General features: G+C 46.1%; 1 protein-coding gene across 1 annotated transcript; it reads left to right on the plus strand.

Annotated features, from left to right (window-relative positions):
- The first annotated feature begins 4,913 nt into the window (after positions 1 to 4,913).
- LOC128330824 (leukotriene B4 receptor 2-like) lies at positions 4,914 to 11,898 on the plus strand. Its single transcript, XM_053264190.1, has 2 exons — positions 4,914 to 5,011; positions 10,746 to 11,898. The coding sequence occupies exons 1-2, from the start codon at positions 4,914 to 4,916 to the stop codon at positions 11,896 to 11,898; spliced, it is 1,251 nt and encodes a 416-aa protein (XP_053120165.1).
- The last annotated feature ends 1,748 nt before the right edge of the window (positions 11,899 to 13,646 follow it).

Genomic DNA, 13,646 nt, shown 5'->3' on the forward strand with positions numbered 1-13,646 from the left:
CAGTAGTAAATGCAGTTTTCATTCTACAAACAGATATGTTCCTGAATGCCACAGGAAAGCTACTTTTACCATTATTTCAGAGTGTGAAAGAGAAATTCCCCAGCTTTCTGTTTCAGGCTGTTTCCTTATTTATGTCCCAGGTTGCACTGCAAATTCTCTCAAGCCAAGGCTAGTTCCAATCTGTGTGTGTGGATGGGGGAACTCCTACAATCCCTCCATTACATTGCAGGTGCTGGAATATTATGGGGTACCTTCCTATCTTGAGTTTGAGCTGAGATGCATAAAAGTAAAACCAATGGTTTTCTGTTGTGCAAGTATCCCAGCAATATTGTCGGCTTCATGAGTGAGGCTTAAACGTTTTATAATACATGTTGGGTATGTATTAACAAAGCCACCTAATGGTGCAGTGGGGAAAGGACTTGACTAGCAAGCCAGAGGTTGCCAGTTCGAATCCCTGCTGGTATGTTTCCCAGACTATGGGAAACACCTATATTGGGCAGCAGTGATATAGGAAGATACTGAAAGGCATAATCTCATGCTACGTGGGAGATGGCAATGGAAACCCCTCCTATATTCTACCAAAGATAACCACAGGACCCTGTGGGTGCCAGGAGTTGACACTGACTCGATGGCACACTAACATCAAACAACCAGCAGCCCCAAAACATGATCATGTTGAGGCTGCAGCAAGAACGTACCCACTCAGGTGTCATTAAAGGGTGTTCTGATGCATTCTCGGCACATCTTGAATGATCGTTCAAATCACCCATCTACATGTGCTGCAAATTCACCCCTCACAGGCAATTAAAGGACATGCCATGAATGTGTCAGCATGTCCTTTAATGACACCAGAGTGGGTGCATTCTTGCTGTAGCCCCATGATTGTGTTTTGGAGCTACTGTTACATAAGAACAGCCCTGCTGGATCAGGCCCAAGGCCCATCTAGTCCAGCATGCTGTTTCGCACAGTGGCCCACCAGATGGTTTGAACCAGCCCATTGTGTATTTGTGGTGGGGGGATCACACAATAACATCCTCCCCCCGAACTTAATGGAAAATCCCAGTTGCCAAGCCACACACACTCCCATTGAGCATGTTGTGAGAACTTGGGATTTTTTCACCGATCCCAGATCTGCACTGCGGCTGACCAACTTTTAACCCGGATCCTTAATCATAGATCTGAATTCAGTTGTTCGATTCTGGTTAAATGTCATGTGGTTGTAGCAGCAATCTGGGATCGATGAAAATGTCTGAGTTCTCATGACACGCTCCATGTGTGCAGCTCTGCGACTAGATTTTCCAGTAAATGGGGGAGGGGAGTTGCTCATGAGAATCTGATCAACCAGGGGGTAAATATCTGAGCTGCCCAAGGTTTCAATTCTCCCTCAGCTTAAACTTCCACACCCAAAGGAGATTTGGTAGATGTTTATTACCAACACATGAAAGCCAAGTCAGTTCTTGTAAAAATACAACCTTGTGTATATAATTATTGAAAAACTGGATGCTAAATTGTCTCATGATCCTGTATCACACAGTAATAACAACTCACAGTCGATGCCTAGCCTATTAAACAATTTAAACAGTCTCGCTTCTTTCCCACTCTCTCCCTTAACTGCATCCAAACTTTCGTTCCCTCCCTTGGAAGTGGGGCTTTCCCCGCAATCCCAGTTCATATTCTATCTCCCACATTAGTTTAGGATGCTAGTTGCTTAGATGGGTTACCTTTGCTAATACATTGAGGTAGTCCTCATAACCTTCATATCATCTGAGAGCAGGGGTGTCATTAGGGGGTGCCCTATGGAGCTTGGGTTCCCCGGTGAAGAGCTCAGAAGAACCCTAAATCTCATCAATCACCTCCTTCTTATTTGGGACAATAGTGTCTCATCAGCAACAATAGCTTCTTGTCTCTGTCTCCTTCTCCCTAAAAGATACTGGGTGGGAGCCTGTGTTCTCTGTAACAGGGATTCCCAGATGCTGTTGACTACAACTCCCATAATCCCCAGCCAAAGATCCTTGAAGTTGGGGAGGGTGGGACTTGCAGTCAACAACATTTGGGAATCCCTATTCCAGGGAATACTGCTGGGGACAGAAAGATGCTTTAGCCCTCAACGCAGTACTTGTCTCCTCCAGGTTCCATTTGGGGAGGAGTCAGACATAATTATTCATGGTTGAGTTTAATTATCAAAAGCGGGGATGTGGGTCCAGGTCCCAGATCTTTTGAGTACCGAGCAACATCCCTGACTGAGAGGCAGACAAGTACTATCAACAGATTCCTCTCTGCTGTGGAAGTAACTGGACAATATTGTCACCTCCATGGGTGGGGCTTAAGCATTACGTCAGATGTGTAGCAGTCTCCTTCAATGGCCCGGCACTCTGCAGTGAGCTGATGGCTTGATTTCTGGAGAACCACAGGATGGAGCCAGGATATCCATTTCTATTGAGAAAAACAAAGCTCTCAGGGAGGAGGGGCTTCATTTTGTTTACCTGACATGAACTCTCATCTGCATGGAAGAGGTAGAGGTTGGTAGAGGAATGGACCAGTCTTGCAAGACGGAGGGTGGAGTTGATGGATTTTATGTACCTATCTGATGTCCGATGCTGAGAATCTGTGACTGACATACAGAGGTATGAGTCCTTTTATCTCCTGTTATGAGACTGAAACAGACACCAGCAGTGAAACCCTGCAGCATCTCAGCAGTGACTCTTACAATGATAAAGCAGAAAAGCTTCCCTGTCCCAGTCTGGCCTCAACATCATGGGCTTGATTTCATTGACACATATTGCATAACAAAAATGACAGGAGACTGTCAGTCTTAATCCTGTTTTTTGCAGGGACATCATATTCCAATCAGGCTTAAACTAAGATTCAGGCTGGAGAATTCTACCAATGGCTAGGAACCATGAGAGCAAAATGGAGTCCCCATGTCCAGGGACAGTATACCACTGACTAGCAGGAGCTGGCAACAAACCACACGGGGTGGCCATCACCAGCATATCCTGCCTGCAAGCTTCCCAGAGGCATCTAGATCAGGGGTTCTCAACGTTGGGCCCCCAGATGTTACTGGACTTCAACTCCCATAATCCCCAGCAAAAGGCCACTGAGGCTGGGGATTATGGGAATTGAAGTCCAGTAACATCTGGGGGCCCAACTTTGAGAATCCCTGATCTAGATGCCTCTGGGAAGCTTGCAGACAGGATACGCTGGTGAATCCCTGATCTAGATGACCACTATTGGGAAAGAGAGTGGGGATGTAACAGTAGATGGACCCTTGGTCTGACCAAGCAAGGCAATTCTTGACTTGGGGGGAAATGGGAGGCTCGTTGCTGTACAATTCTTAGGAGCCATGGAGGCTTTGTGAGTTTACTAGGTGTGGGGATGTGATTTGAGGATGAATGGAAGGAGTGCACACATCCAGCCATTAGATGAGTCACTCTGATTATTATCTTTTGACTTCACATATTCAAAAGTGACTTTGAACATAGATGCTGAGCCTGCAGAGGCTAAAAGCAAGTCTTTGGCAAGAGAGGCATTGGCTCCAAAGTAAAGGGAGAGGTTTCCAGGTCATCTTGAACTCCAATACCTCTCTTCTGAGCAAGTAACCACCAGTGGTAGGGCCAAGGTCATAGCAGCAAGCAAAAAGACGAGGACATAGCTCAGTGGTAGAGCACAAAAACTGTGAGCAGAAAACCCCCAGGTTCTATCCCTGGCATCTCCAGGCAGGGCTGAGAAAAATCCTTGCCTGAAACCTTAGAGAGCAGATTCCAAATGGATTGGCCCCCTTAAACAAAGGTTCATGCTGGAGAATTTGATCACCAGAACCTCCATATTCTGGAGCAGTCCATCATCATCATCATGTCCTATTTGTGAGCTACCCAGAAGCACCTCCTTGGCCACTGCCAGAGGGCCAGTTTTAAGCCTGCCACGTATGGTTGGGAAAATATCCTATTTGAAACAGAGCTGCTGCCAGTTAGCGTTGGCAGACATTGAGCTTGAAGGACTGTGGGGAGCCATACCCTGCTTACCACTCTGAGACACTGCTAATGAGAAGGGGTCTGTTCCCTGAACGAGAAAGCTATTAAACCTTCTAACTCTGTGGACCAGTTTTACTGAGAATGATGTTCTTATCTCTTCTTCCCTGTATCAAGCTTTTGCTGCCACCACCAAGTTCTTTTGGCTTAGGGTCGTGTCCTGACAACCCCTTAGTCAGTGGCAGTAGGAAGCCGCCGCCGGCCTGGGTCCAGCCCACCGCCACGGCCCCCCTAGCCCCACATCCTGCACCAACATCTGATGTCAGATGCAGGGGGCATTGTTTAGCTTGCAGATGGGGCCACGCGGCCCCATTTGCGAGCCGACTGGCAAGCACCACATTCGCAGTGTAGCCGGGAGTGGCTCTCCCAGCCTTTTAAAGGCAAGGAGTACTGCTCTGGCTGCACTGTGAGCGCGGTGCTGGCCAGTTTTTTCCCCCCACAAATGGGGCCATGTGGGCTTCCCCCACAACTCTCTCACTCACTCTCTACCCCCACAATTCTCTTGTTCACTCTCTCCCCTGCAAAAAAACTCTCTCTCTTGCTCTCCCCCACAACTCTCGCTCACTCTCCCCCCCCAATTTCTCGCTTATGCTGCCCCCCCAATTCTCTCTCTCACTCTCCCCCCCCCCACAACTAACTCTCTCTCTCTCTCTCTCTCTCTCTCTCTCTCTCTCCGAGCATCTGCGGCTCCGGCTGGCCCAGCCACCACCGCTGTCCCCCCCCACACACACACACATCGGCGTGCCTGGCTTTCTGGCCGCCACTCCCTCCCCAAGTGTCCCCTCAGCCACTTCTTCTCGGCCTGGCAGCAGCCACTTTCCCTCGGCCCACCTGCAGCCTCTTTCCCTCAGCCTGCTGACAGCCACTTCCTCCTCAGTCCCTGTCATGACCCAGCGGCTCCTGCAGGTGCTCTCCCTCTCCCAGATCGGCCAGGCGGCCAAGCGTCGATCCCAGGCTCTCTATGGCCGGCCAGCCGCCAAGTGGCATGTTATTCTCCCCCTGCCTCTCTGCAGCCGGACAACCGCCTTCTGTCGCGCATGCGCCCAATGTGCTTGCAAGAGCTCGGCAGCTCTTGCGAGATTTCCGCGACTCATCCCCATTCATCCACACATGGCCAGCATGGTGTAGTGGTTAAAGTGCTGGACTAGGACCGGGGAGACCCGAGTTCCAATCCCCATTCAGCCATGAGACTTGCTGGGTGACTCTGGGCCAGACACCTCTCTCTCAGCCTAACCTACTTCGCAGGGTTGTTGTGAGGAGAAACTTAAGCATGTAGTACACCACTCTGGGCTCCTTGGAGGAAGAATGGGATATAAAATGTAATAAATAAATAAAATAAAATAGAGAAATAACTATATAGATAAGACAGAGAAAAGTGGGGAGGCATAGTTTAAAAGAGTGAAGATAACTTCATCAAACCTCCTCATTCCTCACTATTTTTAAACAACTCTGGGAAATGTACCTATTTTATCAAGCTTTTCATTTATAATGTTTTAGAGTTTTATTTGTGGTTATTTTAATTGGTTGTATATGATTTAGGGTTTCAATTGTTGTGTTTTAATTTGTAAACTGCCCAGAGATTTTCTATAAAATAAATTAATACATATTCTACATCAAGTGACCACCCATTCCGAGGCCATTTTTGACTGTCATTCTGCCCTGTAAAACCCAGCAATGTGCCTTGTTGTTCAGTGTGATGACGAGAGTTTTCTTCCTTGGAAGATAGTATGTGGGTTTCTTTTTGTCCCTTGAGGTTTGATGGATTCTCGTATCAGTCCTCAGCATCCACGGCCTTGTGGTCTAGCCTCTTCCCTTTTAAGCAATGCTGCTGCTGCTTTGTGTGAATGAAAGACTGAGACAAGAAGGGTTAGGGTGACAGCTATGTCCAAAGGCAAGAAGAGAGAGAACACATATACACAGAGAGAGATCTGGGTGTGGCTTCCTCCCCCAGCGAGTCTCAACTTGGAGGCTGAGCGGAGCAGCCGAGGGGTGTGGGGGGGGGCTGCAAACACCCCACCTGCCACTCCCTGCCACTCCATGACTCAACCTCATTCCAGATTCCAGTTTGGACGTGCAAAGCAGTGGTGGCATTATCAACAGCCCAGGCACTCCAAAGGAGGGAGATCATTTGTTTCCCAAGGAAGGAAATGAAGGGACAGAGCTAGCAAGACCAAGAGAAGCTTGCCCTGGGCTGCACCAAAACAGTTCTCCCATGTAAGTTATTTTGCCTTTGATGGGGATGAAGGGTCATGAGCTCAGCTGGAAGATCTGGTGGCCATAGAGCAGCCGTGTGAGACTAAAGGGTGATAGGAACAGCCCAGGTCTGGGGAAAGACTAGAAGCAAGGCTAAGGGCTGGGAGAAAAAAGGGGTATTGGCAGAATTAAATGGGAGGGCCCCCAGGAATCTCTGAAAATATAGGTATAAGTTCCTCGCTCGCTCTTTCGCTCTCTCACTCTCCTCAGTGCTTTTAACACGCAAATAATTCAATTTTTCATTTGTCTTCCTAACTGTCCCTGACTTGAAAAAAACATTTGCAATCACAATGTATTGTAATCTACATTTCATATTAGGATACGTGCAGAACGTTCCAAGCTGGGATCATTCTCACTTGAAATGGGCCATTGCGAGTGTTCCTTTCCGAAACTGAATACCCTTCAAATGAAGGGCTCATTCCGTCGGAACAACCAGCACAACTGGTTGTTCCAGCAGAACGTTCTGGGCATTTGCGTTCCACAGGAATACCCCGAAGGTTCCGTCAGAACAACCAGTTGAACTGGCTGTTCCGACGGAATGAGCCCTCCATTTGAAGGGCATTGTGTTTCAGAATGGAACGCTTGCATTGACCTGTTTCTAGTTAGAACGTTCAGAGCTCGGAACATTTGGCACATCCCTATTTCATAGACAGACAGAAAAGTTCTAGGGTTTGTTAGAAAGGGCTAGGGTTTTATTGAAAATAAAATCCTCACTATCGTAACATTCTGATACAAATCTATAGGTGGGGCTACGTACATAGACGCATAGAAGCATAGAAAGTTAGATTAGAAGGGATGTTGGAGGACTTCTAGTCCAACCCCCAGCTCAGTGTAGGACACTCCAACAGCATCTTTGCTAGATGGCTGTCCAGGCTCTGCCTGAAACCATTCAGCAAAGGCGAGCTCACCACTGCATAAGGCAGACTGTTTCACTGCCAAACAGCTCTTACTTTTAGGAAATTCTTCCTCATAGGAGCATAGGAAGCTGTCTTTATAGTCAGTCAGACCATGGTTCCATCTTGGTCAACATGGTCTAGTCTGACTAGAAGCAGCTCTCCAGGATTTCAGGCAGGCGTCTTTTGCAGCTATAGCTGAGGGAGTCAGGGATTGAACCTGGGACCTTGTGCATGCAAAGCAGATGCTCTACTACTGAGCTATGGCCTCATCCCCATCCTCATGTCTAGCCTAAATCTGCTTTCTTGCCAGTTCAACCCCTTAGTTCTAGTCCTGCCCTCAGGAGCAACAGGGTACAACTCCACTCCTCCTTCTATGTGATCTGAAATATCTGAAGATGGCTGTCCTATCACCCCTTGGGCGTCTCTTATCCAGGCTAAGCATACCCAGCTCCTTTAACTATTCCTCGGAGGACTTGGTTTTCCATACCCCTCATTGTTGTGGTTGCCCTGCCTCTGCACCTGCTCCAGTAGTAGTAGTAGTAGTAGTAGTAGTAGTAGTAGTAGTAGTAGTAGTAGTAAGTTTATTATGGTCCTCAGACCAGCTTAACATGTAAAATAATACATTTATAATTTACAAAATATTCAAGTCCTGCTCCAGTTTATCAACATCCTTCTTAAAATACAGGCCCTGGTAATCGACACAGGCTGACATCCTGATCAAATTACTGAATAGTGCAGGAGTTCCTCTAAAGGGCTACCAAATTTAAATAGGACTTTCTTGAGTAAATTTAGTCAGGGTGCCAGCCAATATTGGAGAGTTTGAGAAGATGCAGAAAAGGGGCACGGTTTAAAGTGGTGATTCACTTATATTTCGAAGGGGGAGAGTACTGCAGGTGGGGACCCCAGATAGTTTGGGGGACAAGAGAGAGAGAAACTGGTAGAAAGAACCTGCAGGAAGACTGGGAACTTCTAGGAGTGGACCCCACTCTGGGAGGGTTTGGGGAAAAGGAGAGAGGAGAGTTTAGTGGGGACACCCTATGGATGTCCCTGGATGGCTGATGGATTCAGCTAGAGGCTGTTTCCTTTGGTTTCATCCTGGGCTCTGGTTCCCCGAGAGAGCCTTTTAGATCTAATAAAACCTTCTATTCTAGCCTGATGCAAGCATCTGCACTGGAACACATTCATAGGGAAGAGAAGGAGGAATTGGGGACAGGAAAGGAAAATTCCCAGGAGCAAGGGAGGAGAAGGGCTCTAGGTAAAACCTGTCTGACGTGCAAGAGGAGGAATCTAGGTTCTCTGGGAAGAAGCTGGGGTACAATGATGAAAAAGCAGAGGGGCAACCATTTGGGGTTTTTTGGCTGGCTGTTTTATAGGGTTAAAAATATTCTGTATAGTAAAAGCTAGGTAAATCTGGGTTAATGGTTACCTGGGGAAGTTTCTAGCTGAGAGCAATGAGTTTCGAGGTTAGCTATTATTAAATGATGGGATTTCTTGAGGATAGAGGCTGAATGTTTACCTTAAGGATTTTGGCCTGTTGGTCTTTAAGGTGAGCCCTAGTTGCTTTGCTCTTAGGTCTTCAGGATAGCCAAAATTCCATAGGGTGAAGCTAGATCAAAATATTAACGATTAAAAACATCTTTTAAAAGAGGCTTTTAAATGTTTTATCTGCTGCTTATATCTGGTAGGGGTTTTAGTTTTTTAGTTCTCAGTTTTTAGCTTTTTCTTAATAACTTCTAATTTGAAACTTTAAAAACATATAATTTGAAATGTGGTGTTAACCTGGTCTTATAAACTTGTTAACCATTATTAAACTTTTACTTTACAGTGTATCTGTTTTGTTAATTTTTAATTTTTATTGTTGATGTTATGAGCTGCCGTGAGCCGTAGTGCACTGAAGGGGTGGGATATAAATATTTTATATAAAATATAATAAATAAAATAAATGTTCTTCTGTTCCTATGTCCAACTCACACCATCCTCTGCAACAATGGTTGATGGCCATTCTGGCTGGGGGAACTGTAGCCAGAGTTTCAGGACACAAATCTGGGAATGCTTTCACTAGAAAGCAGTTGCGAAGGAAGAGGATGAACCATGGGGGAATGGGTAGGAGGTGATGAAATGCAAGCGACCCTCTCTTATTCCTTCCCGCATAACTCTCCTACCTTGCCCATGAGATTTACTGGCAATTACCTAGCTAACATTTCCTTCTGTTGCTTCACCTATGTCAACGTTTCAGAATGTAAGGTCTTTAGGGCAGGTTGCTGACTTCTTCATGTAAAACAGCTTGCATTCTGATCATGCAGTACTAGTGCATGATCAGAATCTATTACTACTATTACTATTCTATTACTATTACTACTAGTGGTAATAGTAGTTCTACTACAACTACTAAGAAAAAGAAGAATGTACCATCATTGGACATATTTATAAATAAACTTAGCATTTACAACAAGAAATAGGTCCCAGTCTCCAGGAGCTTGAACTAGAAAAATACAGACAGCTCAGGAGAAAATACACAAAAAGAAGAGTAAAGGGAGGCTGGGAAAACATTCCAACCATCTTCTTATTCCTTTTCTGTGTAACCTCTTGGAGAACCCTTGTACTGAAAGCAGTATATAAGTAGTAGTAGTAGTAGTAGTAGTAGTAGTAGTAGTAGAAGTAGTAATAGTAGAAGAAGAAGAAGATGACGATGACGAAGAAGAAGATAGGGATGATAGGGATGTCTGAACAGGTTCAATGTTGAACAGGTTCGACAGCAAGCCAGTTTGGTTTAATGGCTTGAAATCAAGCCAAACCCTGCCTCCGGCCAATTTGGTTAGCTATCGGGCTGAACCACCAGCACCACCCCAGTTGTTCGAGGGTTGCTGTGATTTTTTTTAAATTTAAAACATTTTAAAATGAAATTTTACTGACTCACACCCAATCCAGGGGCTTAGTTTGGGCCATGAGGAGGTAGTCTCCAGAAGTACCTCCCCCCGGCCTCAATGTATGTCCAAATCACCCGGTTTGGGTGGTCTTTGGCCTGTTCCGGGCCTGCTCTCCATTGCGCCAGCCATTTTGGAGGCTGCTGTGTATGCTCAGTGGGTCTCTGCATGGCCAGGTCATGAGCCAGATTGTTAGAAGTTTAAAAATATATATTCAAAAAAAGAAAAAAGAAAAAAAAGAACTCCCTCGAATTGTACTCAAACTGAATCAGGCAATCAGGTCTTGTGCACACCCTTAGTAGGTACCCATAGTGCACACCCCTAGTAGGTTTGTTCACACCCCTAGTGCACACCCCTAGTAGAAGAAGATGAATAAGAAGAATTATTCGCATTAGCAGAGTTCATCCTATCTCATTCCAGTCATAGAAAAGAGATGGGACAGGGAACCATCTTATATGATGATGATGATAACAACAACAATAATAATAACAATAACAAATTTTCCTATGTAAACCTCTTTGAGCACCTCTGTTGAAAAGCGAGCTATACTGTTGATATTCGTAGTAGCAGTAGCAGAGGGGAGAATAAAGGGGAGGTTGAGGCATCTCTCATCTCAAGATTCTCCTCTTCCTCCTTCCTGATAGGGAGTCCCTGGCCCCCCTGTCGAGTGTTGTGAATAATTGCACACGCACCTCAGGAAACAGCACCCTCCTGACCAACCCGACCTCCATTGTGACTGGGATCGTCCTTCTGCTCTTGGCCGCCCTCATTGGTCTTCCTGGTAACCTCTTTGTCATCTGGAGCATCCTATGGAAAATGAAGCCAAGTCGCCGCTCAGTCACCTGCCTTCTGGTCTTAAATTTGGCAGTGGCAGATGCGGTGGTGCTGCTCCTCACTCCCTTCTTCATCACCTTCCTCATTTTCAAGGACTGGTACTTGGGTCTGCCTGTCTGCAAAGGGGTGTACTACCTGTGCTGCATCAACATGTTCACCAGCATCTTCATCATCACCCTCATGAGCGTGGACCGGTGCCTAGCGGTCAGCCAGCCCTATTTCTCACAAGCCATTCGCAAGAAGCATTTGGTCATCAAGATCCTGACAGGGATTTGGTTGGCGGCCATTTTGCTTTCCATCCCAGCCTTGCTCTTCCGCCAGGTGGTCAAAGACTCGCAAGAGCATTCAATTTGTGAACCCTGCCATGTCAAGCCCAGCCTGGCCATCTTCCACTTCACCTTGGAAACGGTGGTGGCTTTTGTGATACCGTTCACTGTCATCGTTGGGTGTTATTCCACCATCTTGATCCGCCTCAGGGGGGTGCGGAGGAGGCAAGGGGCTCGGACTGAGAAGCTCATCGCTACCATTGTGATCAGCTTTGCCGTCCTCTGGGTGCCCTACCACATTGTCAATATGCTCCAGGTGGCTTCAAATCTGGCATCAGGGGAGACAGCCGAGCGACTGAACTTTGCCTGGAAGATGGGCCGGGCAGGAGCCACAGCCCTGGCATTTCTGAGCAGTAGCATCAACCCTGTGCTCTATGTCTTTGCCGCTGGGAACCTCATCAAGACCTCTGGAGCCAACTTCATTGCCCAGTTCTTTGAAGGGGCATCTGATGGGCTTGGCAGGAGGTCTCAGTCCCACAGGAACTTGGCACGAGATTTGGTGGTGGTGGCTGGAGCTTCTGTGAACATGGGACAACAGCCACAAGAAGATTGCAATGGGGTTGATCAGGGCACAGAGGACAGGCAGGGTGATGGCATTATTCAGCAACCTTTCCACTCCACAAATGGTCATTCCTAAACTGAGTTACCATTAATGTTTCGGCACAAAAAAGACTTTACAAATGCACTGCAAAGGGGTCTACACTACAATGCTGAATTGCTTTCAGGGCTCGTTTGGGTCCTTTTTGCCAGACAGATTAACAGTGCACCAAACCCAGTTCAAAACTCTGATTTTGTGGCCTGGCTACAGGATTCAAACCTGTGACTAGAAATAACAAAAGCGGGAAGAATGCCTTTGAGCATGTAGAAAGTATCTGTTTCCTCATTAAGTACATTACGTACAAACATTACAGGTAGAGAACCCTGGTACTTTAGATACTGGGCAGGTTCATACAACCACTGGCTGAGCTGAAGTGGAGAAAATGTTGGGGGTATGTTGGGACATGATACTATGCGGTCCTGGCAGGTTTGATGTCTGAACTCAGCCAAGTCTAGTTTCCGAGATTCCCCACCCAACATTCTTCTGACTTCTGTAACCAAGATCTGAAAATTAGACAGAGAATCTCAGGAGAATGTTGGACAGAGAGTGCAGGAGCCTGACCTGCAGATGTCCCACCCAGATTGAACACTCTTATGTCCTGATGTATCCCTAACAGTACCCCTTCTTCCAGACTGGCTAACCCTGGGTGGGTTCAGATGTCACAACATCACATCCTGACATATCCCAATATTTGTTGTTGTTATCCCCTCAGAGGCGTATCTAGGGAAAATAGCGAGGGCAAGCACTGAAATTGCACCCCCTGTCCAAACATCTGACACCCATCTTTCATATAACTTTACCATAATATCAGCTCAAAAATACAAGTCAAGCTTGTTAATCTTTTAATATTTAAAAAACTATTTAGCAGTGGACGTAGCCAGACCAAAAAATGCTGGGAAACTACAAATTTCAGTATGCTGGGGCTCATGAAATACGCAAATACTATGTGGAGGTGTACTTTGAAAACTTAACAGAAGTGCCTGCCTAATTCTCTACTATGCATTGTAGCATCACTATTACATAAGTTTTAAAAATAAATTGAGAATTTGGCTTTTCCCAGATAATAAATAATTATCTGAAAATAATTAAAGGATATGCAGAGTGAATTGTGTCTCTGCTTGGAATATATTCTAGTATTTCAGATAGACAATTAAAATGAGAGAAAGAGAGCAAGAAACTCCCAGTGGGCCTTAATACTAAGTATTTCACACTGATTCAAAGTCAAACTCACCATTAATAGCCATATTATTAAGACATCACATTTAACTCACTTATCACAAGAAGCAAAGTAAGAGCAAATGAATACAATCCTAGCTCATAAGCTTCAGCTCAATATTCACAAGCCCTGATCCTCTGTACTTAGTGCCAAACTAAATATGTGTACAGTGACATATATATATACTGTATATAAACCTGTAGACCCTTCAGGTGGCTTCCCAAAGCCATGTGTGTGGAGGGGTCTGCAAAGGTTCCCCCTCCCCCCACTGGCATCTAGGGCCTCGCAGGGACCATTTGAGCATGTGCGGTGGCTGTTTTTTTTAAAAATATATATTTTTAAATGGCTGCTGATAACAAAATGGCCACTGTGCATGCTCAAATGGCCTCTGAGAGGCCTGGAATGGCCTAGGGCCTCACAGAGGCCATTTGAGCATGCACGGTGGCCATTTTGTTTTCTGCAGCCATTTTTAAAAAAAAATTAAATGGCACCCCCTTCAAGTGGCGCCCGGGGCACGTGCCCTGCCTGCCCCACCCTAGATACGCCCCTGTATCCCCTCTTCCAGACTGGC

The sequence above is a fragment of the Hemicordylus capensis genome, chromosome 6 (genome assembly GCF_027244095.1).
Source record: "Hemicordylus capensis ecotype Gifberg chromosome 6, rHemCap1.1.pri, whole genome shotgun sequence".
NCBI lineage: Eukaryota > Metazoa > Chordata > Lepidosauria > Squamata > Cordylidae > Hemicordylus > Hemicordylus capensis.

Coding starts and splice junctions, on each gene's coding strand:
- LOC128330824 (XM_053264190.1), top strand. CDS start 4,914: ATGACCCAGCGGCTCCTGCAGGTGCTCTCCCTCTCCCAGATCGGCCAG. Junction 5,012..10,745: donor GGCCGGCCAGCCGCCAAGTG/GCATGTTATTCT, acceptor CCTTCCTGATAG/GGAGTCCCTGGCCCCCCTGT.